Source organism: Alligator sinensis, unplaced genomic scaffold (assembly GCF_000455745.1).
Source record: "Alligator sinensis unplaced genomic scaffold, ASM45574v1 scaffold293_2, whole genome shotgun sequence".
NCBI lineage: Eukaryota > Metazoa > Chordata > Crocodylia > Alligatoridae > Alligator > Alligator sinensis.
This window is the reverse complement of record NW_005842922.1, coordinates 458,621-471,057: the sequence shown is the minus strand read 5'-3', so window position 1 is coordinate 471,057 and position 12,437 is coordinate 458,621. Positions and strand designations below refer to the sequence as shown.

The 12,437-nt window shown below is 50.1% G+C and overlaps 1 protein-coding gene across 1 annotated transcript in view; it reads left to right on the top strand.

Moving 5' to 3' along the window:
- The window catches only part of TDRD5 (tudor domain containing 5), a 45,455-nt gene that overhangs the window by 10,108 nt on the left and 22,910 nt on the right, over positions 1–12,437 (top strand). The window contains exons 8-12 of the mRNA XM_006036183.1: positions 2,493–2,659; positions 3,454–3,674; positions 5,096–5,308; positions 7,018–7,084; positions 9,897–10,097. Of these exons, the coding sequence (XP_006036245.1) occupies positions 2,493–2,659; positions 3,454–3,674; positions 5,096–5,308; positions 7,018–7,084; positions 9,897–10,097 (869 nt within the window). The remainder of the gene's footprint in view (positions 1–2,492; positions 2,660–3,453; positions 3,675–5,095; positions 5,309–7,017; positions 7,085–9,896; positions 10,098–12,437) is intronic.

Genomic DNA, 12,437 nt, shown 5'->3' with positions numbered 1-12,437 from the left:
GGGGGTGGGGGGGGGGGGCATAGGTTCCACAACTAAACTCTGCTATAGGGATTAGAACCTGAGACCTGTACCTGAACTATAGAAATTTTGGTGCCTTGTTTTAAAGTGCTACCTAGGGCTGTCAAATGATTAAAAACTTTGATCGCGATTAGTTACTTGATTAAAAAAAAAATAGTTGCAATTAATCACGATTTTAATTGCACAGCTAAAAACTCAAAATTTTGTGCAGAAAAGCTCAAAATTATGCAGGTACTTTGTATGGTTGGGGTGTTGAGGGGAGGAATTTGTGAAGGTGTGTGGGGTTTGGAACCTGGGGAGGGGGGACCCCTGCATGCCCTGGCAGGATGCCCAATCTGAGCAGGGTCTCTGCAGAGCTGCCCCGGGCCTGGGGTACACCTCCTGCCCTAGCATGGCCCCAGCGGTGGTGAGCTTATCTTGCCCTTGTCCCAGCAGTGGCAGCCAAGGCTGGGGGAGCTGCTCCAGACCGGGCCCGAACTTCCACACTTACTTGCTTAGTGGGTCCCAGGCGGTCCCAGCCCACCCTGGGCCCAAGGATGCCAGGCAGCCCCTCCATGGTCCAGTGTCACCTTCCCCTGGCGCTGCCAGCCTGGCTGCTTGGGGGCCCTAGATGGGGGTGGTGGGTGGGTGTGCCCTTCACTCCCCACCCTGCCTTCCCACTGGATCTGCCGGGAGACAGCATCCCACTGGGACCCACACAGAGCTGCTGTGGCAGGGCTGCCTGGCACCCTTAGATGACATGGCTCAGGCTTGGGGCGGGTTGGGACTGTCTGGGAGCTCTGTCACAAGCTGCTTGTGGGTCCCTGTGCATCCTTGGTCTAGGCCCCCAGGGAGAGGTGGAGATGGCAGCCACTGCTGGTGGGCAGGGATGGGATTACCATGGAGCCGCCTCCCATAGCCCCTGGCCCATGCTGTACCGCACGCCCAGCCCAGTGCCACTGGAGCCCAAGCTGCACCCAGTGCCACTGCCAAGCCAGGCAGAGCCGCTGCTCTCTTTCCTGCGCCACCCAGGCTCCAACTGGAACTCAGTGGCTCTGTGTGGGTCCTGGCGGGAGCCCGTGTGGCACAGGGAGGAGAGCAGCAGCGGCACTAGGTGTGGCTTGGGCTCTGTAGGTGCTGGGCTGAGGGCTGCGCTAGGCAGCTGCATGGGAATCCTGCCTTAACCTGCTGGCAGTGGCTGCCTTCATGGGGGCGCATGGCTGCCATTGCCACTGCTCCCTGTGGGCCTGAACTGGGGATGTGCAGGGAACCATGGGCCCAGAGGTGGCTGGATCTTCCAGGCAGTCCCGACCTGCCCCGAGCACAAGCTGTGGGATCCAAGGATGCCAGGCAGCCCTGCTGTGGCTCAGTGCCGCCTTCCCCAAACCCCTGGCACTGTCAGCCCAGCTGCTCGGGGCCCTGGATGGGAGCTAAGTGTGGGTGCACCCCTTCACCCTTCCTGCTGCAGCCACCCAGAGCCCATGCCCAGGCTGCCCTACAGCTTCTCTGCACTGCCACCGCTGGGTGGTCTGGAAGCAATGGTGGTGGCAGTGGGGTAGGGAAGCCCGTCTGCAGTCTTTAAAACTATGTGCGCAATTAATGTGTTAACGTTAACGCGTTAATTATGCACGTTAACAGCAATTAATTGACAGCCCTACTGCCATCTGTTTGAATTTTGTGTGCAGATGATCTGCAGCCATTAATTCTTTCTCCTTCCTGCAGGGAAGTTTGGTTGGTCAGTGTATCCCTGATTCTGCTTTAATGGAAGTGACCTTGGATCCTTATACTAAAGGGGTTTCAAAATGGGTTGTAGCATGTCTAGCTCAACAAAGAAAGAATGTCTTCCATGGGGAGAATGTCTTTCATGGGCATGTCTCCATGAGCAGGAACTTGTGTTTCCCTGGGGACAAGTAGCATTGGCACACCTTGTTTCGTTGCTACTTGTTCCTGGGGAATGCCTGTGTCACATGCACTCTGGTGCATATCATGTTGCCCTGGGTGGGGTAGGGGAGGCTGGGGCCAGCAACTGTGCTAGCCCTGTCAGTCTTACCTGGTGTCCTGGGGGCCTCCAGGAGCTGCAGCCATAGTGCTCCTGCAGCAGGGTGCCTGGCTGGCAGCTGGAGTGTTATTCTGGCCAGCCAGGCTCCAGTTTTGGGTGGTGTGCTGCCGCCACATGAGCCACCCTGCTTTTTTTAGGTGTGGGTTTTTTGACCCTGGGATCTCCTGGAGTCAAACCCTCACCCTGCACTGCAAAGTAGCAGCGTGGGAAACACCTGCATGTGTGGCGTGTGCAGCATGTGGCACTGCAGACAGGTCTGTGGGGCCTCATACTGCACATCTGCGCTTGTCTGGATGTGCCCATTGGGTGTAGTAAATGGATGCACTTAAATTAGTACATATATCTCAAATATAGGCAGAGCCTGGAAAAAGAATAGCTTTGGCTCTTGTACAGATCTGAGTGTCACCTTCTCCCACTGCATGTTTGGTTCCACTAGATGATCCATCAATGGATGAGGTTGATCAGCATGATGCTTTGGCACTCTCGCTACCTCCAGCTGCTGAGCTCAAGGTCTCCAGCTGGGACTCTTCTGCTAAGGAAACTGAGGCTCTGGACATGAAGAAAGTCGGTGTGTTCAAAGTGGTAACAAAGGTAGTGAAACAGGTGAGAAGTCCCTGATCAAATAACACTTAAGTGTACCGCTAATTGTTTGGAAGCTGCAAATAGCATGGATCTGACTGCTGGGAATTTTAATTATCCCTTCAGTAGTATACTGTGGTTAGAGTTGCCCTCGTCAATTTGTTTATTTCTGTTATTCAGACTCTCCAAATCTGTCTTGACATGGTGGAGTCTCTAGCAGGACTGCATGTTTTTGTGAAAGATGTGTTGTAACTCAAGAGGTTATGGGCTACATACAGAGGTTACTAAGTGAGGTTATCTGCCCTCTGTTGTGTAGGATTATGCATAATTGTCCTTTTTAGCTTTATTATCAAGGGCTGTGCGTAAGCAGCCCCCCCCCCGCGCATGCCTGCCTGAGCTGCTTGGGGGCCTGGTGTTTCCCTCTGCAGCTGCGGTGTCTGCCTGGAAGGCGGCCACCACTGCCACGGAGGGAACCCCACTTCTGGCAGGATTATAGTCTCTGCTGAAACAGCTATCTCTAGTATTCATGTGGAAGTTAAGCAGTTGGAATCCCAGAAGCTTCTTTACATGCACTGTAGATCTGAGCACCTGAATTTATTGCTCTCTAGTTTCCAGCTTTAATAGGCTCGGTATAGGACTCAGACTCTGCATAGTGACACACAGAACTTAATCTTCCTCTCCAGCATTGGTTGTATTTTTTTATCTAATCTTATCTTATTGGAATGGTTACTTGTCATTTTGCAGTAGTGCACCTGCAGCATCAGCACTTAAACAGGCATCTGAACACCAAGATCTTTTACTCCTCCTTCTGTTTGCAGAATCTAGGTATAGAAGAAGCACTTTTAAACCTGGAGATAATGCAGCCAGAGATCCCTCCAGATGCTGTTCAAGACAAAAACCTCTGTGGTCTCCCACTACTGGAGAATAGCAGCCTGGTGGGAGTCTTTGTAGAGCACATAGTTTCTCCTAACCAGTTTTACATCCGTATCTGCAGCAAGGAAACTTCAGAGATGTTGGAAGATACCATGATTGAGATGAGGTGAGAATGTGTTGCATCAACTTGGTGACATGGCCTACTGTGTAAATTGTGTGTCTGTTTTCTTGTGTGCTATGGTAGCTGAGGGACTGGTGCACCCAGGTTGCCTTTGTAGTTGGTAGCTTGATGTACGTGTAGAATCCCAGCTTTGATCACCACTTGAAAATACAGACATACAAACATATGGGCATGGTGTTTACTCATTCATCTATGACTGGCAAACAGGGACTATATGTAGTAGCAGTTAAGATTTACTAGGAGGCCCTTCATCCAACTTGAGAAGTATGAAAAAAGAAATAAAGAGGAGAAAATTGTGCATTCCTAGGCTCTTTGACGTTGCCTACAGTACTGTTGACGATTTTTTCCAAGAAACGATTTTTCCTATCTCCATTGGGTACTAAGAAGCAGTTTGTGCCCTGACTTCATTATATATAGATATATGTCTTGGTGTGTGTATGTGTATATAGACATTTTTTTCTTTGTATTTTCACGCACGTGCACACACACGCACAGACGAAAATCTTATATTTGTGACCTCAATGAATCGGGTTACATGTTGCTGTTTCCATGCATCTGGGAAGTTATTTTACCTTACTGCTGCTGAGGTCATTATTAATTTTATGGTAAACAGTAGTTTGATTTTGTAATTGGGACACCTGTGACTTTTAGGTATAGTTACAAAATCTTTGTAGATGCACTATAACTGAAATTCTAGGCACATGAGAAGCAGCATTGTTTCAAAGAATAATTTCCCGATGGTGTGAGATTTCTTGTAGAAAGAGGCAAAAGAAAGGTGAGCCATCCAGTGAACAAATTACTTAACAGCATGACTTTTAAACACTCATTCTTTTTGTGACAATCCAGGTTTTTCTCCACTCAATCACTATGAAAAATTAAAGTGATACTCAAATTGGGATTCTGTGTCTTGGTTTGTGTTGCTTCACTGAGATTTCAAGAGGACAAAGAATCAAAGCTCTTGTTAAAACTGAACTCTGTAATATACTCAAATTGAATGCAGCTGTTGATCCACCATCACTAACTGCAGTTTTTAAAAAGAAAGTTACATCCCTATATGTGTAGTTCTTTTTGTATTATTTTTACTCTTAGTCTTTGTGTTTGGCTGTGTGTCCATTAGTCAGTGTTTAAAGTCTATTGCACTGAGCAGTCATGTCATATATAAAAATGATATGGAAGGATTAGTCCCCTTTCTCTGTGAAGGAAGATATTTGCTCTTATATTAATTGTACAAGGTCTTCTTAGCTGTTTACAGTGAGTCTCCTGACTGTTCAGTTCATATTAAGGTTTTTTTAAGGACAGATTTTTTTTTAAGGAAGACAAGCATGTTCACGGTGTTTCTCAAGCAGCCACATAATTCTCTTTATCCTGTTCCCTGCTCAGCATGACCTGTTTTATCTGTTTTGCAGGAGATGCTATTCAAATAAAACAGTTTCTAATCGTTACGTCATGCCTGAGGCCTTGATCCAGCCTGGTTGTCTTTGCTGCATAAGGATTTCAGAGGACAAATGGTGGTACCGTGTTATCGTCCATCGGGTACTCAGTGAACAGGAAGTGGAAGTGTATTACCCAGACTTTGGTAACCTGGGCACTGTTCAGAAGTCCTGGTTGAGATTCCTCAAGTATGTTAATTGCACATGAGGGTTTGTGGTTAGGTTTTGCCAGATCTTTCTTTCTCTTCTATATTTTATCGCAATTTCACTTGCTTTGGGGCAAGGTGTGCAAACTGTATTTTCCACAAAGTATTCTAAACCTGCTATTATTTAGAGATGTCAGCTGTTCTGGGGTGCTTGTGCAGCACCAGGAGTCTTTATTTCCCCTTCCTCATACTGCTATCAGTTCAAGGGCTACCTCTCTTGTTGTCTCTTCATTTTCCTCTTCTGCCTTTCTTCAAGGGGGCATTGGCATGGGTTGAACCAACAATCTTCCCTATCTTTGGCTTGGTAGCCAGTATGTAAGGATGAGATGCATGTGGATGGGGAAGATGTGTAGAAACTCCGTGTTGTACTTGCTTTGTGGATGCAGGCTGTTGTATTAAAGATTTTCTTGACTGATACCGATAACCGATTATTCACCAGGCATATCAGCTGATATTGATCCAATAACTGATTTACAGGAGCACAGCCAGGCAGTGTGGAGAGCAGCTCCTTGCAGGTAAGTCTGTGGAGGAGAACGGACAAGGTGGGGAAGGAAGGAGTATGGAGTGGGGGTACAGATCAAGGCTTCCACAGTGAGAGGGAGGGATTTGGGCAGGGGCGAGGGGCACTGCCTAGCCAGGATGGTGAATGGGATGCTGGGGTGGGGTGGGGAGTGGGATGGAGTCGTAGGCAGCTTGTCCAGGGGATCAGTGTCCTGGTACTTAAAAATGGCAGCTGGAGTGCTTGAACTAAAGCCTGTCAAATGAGTTTTAGTTCGAGTGCTGCTGTCATCATTTTTAAGCTCAGGGACGCTTTTAAGAGCAGAGCTGAGTGGGGCGAGGGTGGTGGCGGCAGGCTGCCTGCTATGGGCCTGGGGCTCTCTGCTCTGCTACTTTTGCCCCCGGGAACTGTGTGCTGGCCACATGCCCCATCCAGCAGCAGGAGGCACAACTTGCTGCCACCACTGCTGCCGAATAGGCAGGGGATGTGTGGCTGGGGCAAAGGCAGCAGAGTGGAGAGCCCCGAGCCCACAGCAGGCAGCCCACATCTGGCCCGTGCACAAATCTGGGGAATACATGCCCTTCCATGCCTCCCTTTGGTGTGCACGCAGTGGCAGGGAGCCGACCCTCACTAGGCCGCTCATGACTCTGTCCTGTTGCCCGCTTGGGGTCCCATTCACCACTCTGGCTAGGCAGCACCCCTTGACCCTGCCCCACTTCCCCTCTCACTGTGAGGTGCCTCAATCTGCCCCCTCATGCCTCTTTCTCGCCCATTCTCCTCCACAGACATACCTGCAGAGAGCTGCTGTCCATGCTGCCCAACTGTATTCCTGGCCACGTGCATGTTGTGGCTGTGCTCATGCATGCAGCATCCAGGGGCTCTGGCCAGAAGTCATATTGTATTTACTGGTGAGATCATCAGCTACACCGGCCAAAAAAAGCCAATAGCCGATAATGTTGTTTTATTTTATCAGTGCTGATCCTATATGGCACTGATACATTGGTGCGTATCTAGTTGTATTTCAGGGCTGTTGTTTGGGTATCTTTCAAGAACATAATTTAAAAATACAAATGTGAGGTGTCTTTGGATTATAAGATCAAGAAAACAAGTGGCTCCCAGCAACTTTGTACTGTTCTGTTTTTTTTAGATCCCAATATATAACCAAAGAGTAATGGGTTTGATTCCTGTTTCAGATGCTGCTATTCAAAACTTCCTGCCCAAGCTATCCCTTGTTCCCTGGCATGGGTGAAACCTCTGGAGGTAATTGTCCATCTACAGTCTTTCCCCCTTGTACTCATAACAGGACTGTTAGGCAGACATTGGCATCTAATCAATTTGAAACAAACCCAGGAATATTGGTATTGAGAAACTGGGCCTAATTTCACTCTTAATATAGTTAAGAGGAAGGGTGGGCAAAATATGGTTCACAGGCTCAATCCAACCCATCAGACCATTCTATCTGGCCCGTGGGGCCCCTAAAAAACTTAGAAAATTAATAATTATCTGCTCTGGCTTCCTGTCAAAGATGACAAGAGCCAGGGGGAGCCAGCAAGGCTCAGTAGCAGCAAGGCCTGCCTGGCCCTGTCATCCCTCCCCCATCTGGAAGCCCCTGCCTAGCAGAGGCTTCTGGCCTGGGACTATGGGGCTGTTCCTGCCCAGCAAGCAGGAAAGCGGGGAAAGCGGTGGGGTGGGGCTGAGGAGGGAAGTGGAAGTGAGCAGGTGTGCAGGAGTGCGGTGCCTGCGCTGGTGTCCCAGGGTCAGTGCTGGCGGGGCCCAGAGCAGGGCAGCAGCAGTGTGGGGTGCGGGCTGGCAGGGGTCTATGGGCTGGGTTGTGCCAGCAGGGGGAGAAGGGAGCTGACCCGACTCCATAGAGCCCCTGCTGGTCAGGACTCCACACTCCTGCCGCCCCGCTCTGGGCCCTCCCCGGGACACTGGCGTGGGCCCCACACTGTCCCTAGCTGTTGCTGCACACCTCCTCGCTCCCACTCCCCCTTGCCTCAGCCCTGTGGTACAGGTGGGGACCAGTGTGCACAGCCCTGACCCTACGCGCCCTGTGCTCGCCTGTCTGGGCTGAGCAGCGGCACCATGGGACAAAGATGTTCAGTGTGGGGGAAAAGCAGACCCTCCCCCTCCTTGCTGGTGCTTCCTGGTACAGCTGCCTGAAGCCTGTGCGGGGCTGCCCTGTGCCTCCACTCTGTCTCCGCCACCTCTGGGCTGCCCTGTAGGGCAGCCGTGGCAGCGCAGAGCAGATGCAAGACAGCTCTGTGCAGGCTCTGAGCGGCTGCATTGGGAAGTGCCAGTAACAGGAGGCAGAGGGGCCACTTTGCCCCTGGTAAGTAGCAGTTTCTTTCCCATGCTGCTGCTGCTTTTGAGCCTGGGCCCCAGCACCAGCTCTGGGCTTGCCTGTCCAGGCAGAGCGGCAGCAACAGCTGAGCAGAAACTGTTGCCTGGCACAGGGGAAAGCGACCTCTCCCCCTCACCACCACTGGACAGTTTTTGGTGCAGCTGGCCAGAGCCTGTGCTGTGCCGGGTTGCCCTGCGGCTCTGTCACTACTGTCTCTGGGCTGCCCAGCATGGCAGCGGTAACAGTGTGGAGTACTCGCAGGGCATCCCAGAGGTGGCAGTAACAGAGTCACAGGGCAGCCCAGTGAAGTGTTGGCTCTGGGCAGCTGCACCAAAAACTGCCTGCCAGAGGAAAGGTGGGGGGGAGGGGGGCTTTCCCCACATGCTGAGCAACAGTTTCTGCCCAGCTGCTGCTACTGCTCAGCCAGGATGGGTGAGCCCAGAGTCAGTGCAGCGTGTGCAGGGTCGCAGCTGCTTGTGCTGGTCCCTGTCGCTACCAGTGCATGCCCAGGGGTGACAGGACACGCCATGGCGTGACAATCCGCTGTTGGCAGTGGTGGGGAGGCACTGCAGGATGCACAGGCTCTGGGCTTTTGCAGGGTGGAGGCGGGTGCTGACCGGCTCAGGGGGGCTCATGCAGGGGGGTGCACACTCCACATACCCTCAAACCCTTCCTGCAAACCCCACAGCCACACTGTCCCCCACACACAATCACATACCCCACAAATACTGTGCCCACACACATGCCCTCGTGCCTCTGGGGGGAGCCCCGCTCACTGCTATGCACACACATGCACCCACACATGCATACACACTCCCAGCCACCCTCCCTCTCCACACACCCCACAGCCCCCACAAATCCCATACCCACTCACACACACATCGACCCATACCCCCTCCACTCCTGCACACCCCACACAATATACAAGAGTAAGACTGCATTTTGAGCTATTAATCAATCACTTCTACATATACAGCACAAACACATAAATCAGGACAACGATGTTTTTAAAAAATTAAATTTAAATATGTTATGGGTGTTTGATTTTTAGTATATAATTTCTGGGTTTTTTTTCCTCGTTCTAAGATGGCAAACCCTCTTCCCAAAAGGAGTACTCCCAGGGGCAAGGGGAGGAACTTCCTGTGGCAACGGTCAGAGGTTAGGGGGACGGGACTTCCAGTCCTAAGATGGCAACCGGAGGGGGGGACCTGTCAAGGGGTAGGGCTACCCTTGTGGCCCTCAGTAGCTTGCCAAAACTTGGTAAGTGGCCCTCCATCCAAAATAATTACCTGACCCTGGTTAAGAGGAACTGGGCCCTGCAGGGGACAAAATCAGGTTGATTCTCACCATTGTATAACTGGTGTATAACTGGGCTGAGGCTTCAAGGAAAATGCTAAATACTTGAAGATGTAGTAAAATTGCACGTCATTGACCTTATATCAGCCTTTGAAAATAGGAACTTGAAAGTGTCACTCCAGTGATAACTGTATTATTGCAGATCTTTACAAGCTGGATGTTTAAGTTAATTTAGTGTTGGGCAGCTTGTCTGGTTCATTTTGGAGTATGTTGCATGTCCCCAGATTTCTTGCTCTTCAAACCTGGTCCATTTGTTTTGCAGCCTATGACGTACTTTGTTTCCTGCACTAAATGTCCTTGGAGTGAACAGAATAATTACTTGACTAGTGATGAGCTGTTTACAGTAATCTGTTTATTCCTCTTTTTTCCAAGGGAACCTGGACATCCAAAGCAGTTCTCCAGTTCCAGAAGCTGTGCAGCTTGAAGCCTCTGGTGGGATTGGTGGATGAATATGTAAATGGAGTTCTTCACCTCTTCCTGTGTGACACATCTTCAGATGATGATATCTACCTCCACCATGTCTTGAGATCAGAGGGCCATGTTATCATCTGTAGAGGAAACTTTCCCTCCAAGGTAAAGTAAGGCATAAGGGGCTGGTCTGGGCAGCTCTGTTGAAGGAAAGGATTATATTGTGGTATCTACTGTACATTCAGCTATAAGTGATAGGCATCTTTTTATATACCATATTTTCTTGTCTGTAGCAGCACCTTTTTTCCAAAAACCATCTGCTAGAAATTGGAGCATGCAAGAAAATGCATTATATGTAAGGAAATATGGAAGAGCAGTTTCTGCCACTTACCAGACAAAAGCAAAAGTAAATTTTGCACATGATCCACAGAGAGCAGAAGAATGAGCAGGCTCAACTCTCTAGCTGTTGCTCATAGCTAAGTACAGACAGTCAAAAAGCCTGAGTCTGAATCAGTTCAATCTTTGCAGGTTAGTCTAAGTTGTGTATGTAGCAGGGCACTAAGGTGCCTGCTACTTGGAGAGCCGAGATAACTCCTCAGGTGCCGGTTGCTGAGGCAACTAGAGGGAACTAATGACCTACACCTGCCTAGCTAGCTGAGAAGAAGGGGCAGGGCCTGGCTCCTATATAAATCACAGGCAGGAGGCAGTTCCCTGCCGGCAGACAAGGAGGAAGGAGCCCTGCCGGAGCAAGCAGAGGGAAGAGCCCTGAATGCATCAGCCGTTGAGACTGGTAAAGGATGGAGCACGCTAGGGGTGACTGGATTAATGTTATAGCCGGACAGCTGGAGTTTGTGTTGTAGCCGAGGGGCTTGTGTTTCGTTTGCTGTTTGTGACCGGTGGTCTGGGTGAGGCTAAGAGGGGATGGAGGAGGCCTCATAGGGGACTCACAGCCATGTGGGGACCCAACGCCAGCGAGGGCGCAGCATTCGGGGTACACTGACCCCAGCCCCAGAGAGTGTGGGGGCACGCGAGAAGCCCCAGAGAGAGTGGACCGCGAGAAGCCCCAGAGAGAGGGGGCCGCGGTTGTTGGGTGCCAGAGAGCCAGCCCCAGAGAGTGTGGGGGCACGCGAGAAGCCCCAGAGAGAGTGGACCGCGAGAAGCCCCAGAGAGAGGGGGCCGCGGTTGTTGGGTGCCAGAGAGCAGAGGGGGCACAGAGAGAGACAGGGCCGCGGAGAGCCCGAGCGCCAGAGAGGGGGCACAGAGAGAGACAGGGCCGCAGAGAGCCCGAGCGCCAGAGAGGGGGCACAGAGAGAGACTGAACAACGTCAGTTACATCTGCAAGGCTTGGGGCGTGGTACAGGGGTGGTTGGAGCCACGCATAGCCCATACGGCTGGGGTGTACAGAACACCCAATACAGAAGAGAAACTAGGGATAACAGGAGAACCGTGGACAGGAGGACGAAAGGCGGCCTCCCTATAAAATATACATTAGATCAAAGTCGTGGCGGGCGAGAATTGGAGGGTGCTAGTAGGCAGCTTGGTACGGTAGAGGCGGCGGCAGGGGAGAGCACGGTGACTCTGACCGGCCCCCTGTTACAGTGTAGATTGAACCGATAAGCAAATATTTATTTTCGATTGTGGAAATGCACCCACTTGCCTGCAGTGGCCCAGGCCAGAAGCCGGGGAGCACTAGAACACACCTTGCTCAGCTAGAGCAGCTAGCTTGGGCCAAGGCTAGCCTGCCCACCCTGCAAAGCTACATCCATCCAGGCTTATCTTAAATCAGTTTCAGCCATTTTGAAAACAGTTTATTTGCACTGGACTTCTGTTGTGTTTCAAATTTGAACCCGTTTCTGATAAGTTATATTGGTTTATGTGTAATTTCTGTCCTTAGCCCTTCAGTTACTTATTACAAGGAAAGCTACCCCCTCCCCCCCCTACATTTTTTGCCTTTGAAGAGCAAGGTGTTTATCTTATTGTGGGGCACATTGTATGTAAGAACATATGGTAGATGATATTAAATAAAACTAGTTATAGATGTTTTCAAAACCAGCCCAGAACTGATAACATTGAGAGAGGGTCTTAAGGTCAAGATTAATGTACCTGTCAGATACCTTTCTGCTTTATCACTAGGCCTTGCCAATTTTTTCAGCTTCTAACTTTTAAGAGCATATTATTTACCCAGAAAATTAATGAAAACATCCTCTTCCATTCATTTGAAATTCATCAGTTTTGAAAGGTCAGGAAGAATAAACCATTGTGGTATTCTGGTACTTTGGCTCTAGAAATAACCATCCTAAGTGAGACAGTAAGGTTCCTGCTAATTTTTGTCCGATTGGTTTGTCTGTTAGAAGTACAAGATAATCAAGTGTACTTCGTCTACATTAGCCATGGGAATCCGTTTACTTTTTTAGTAAACAGGCCTTTCATTCTGGTATAAAAGATGCTAGTATGGCTTCCTTGGCAAGTGTAAATGAATTCTGCTATAAAGGCATATTTAAATTA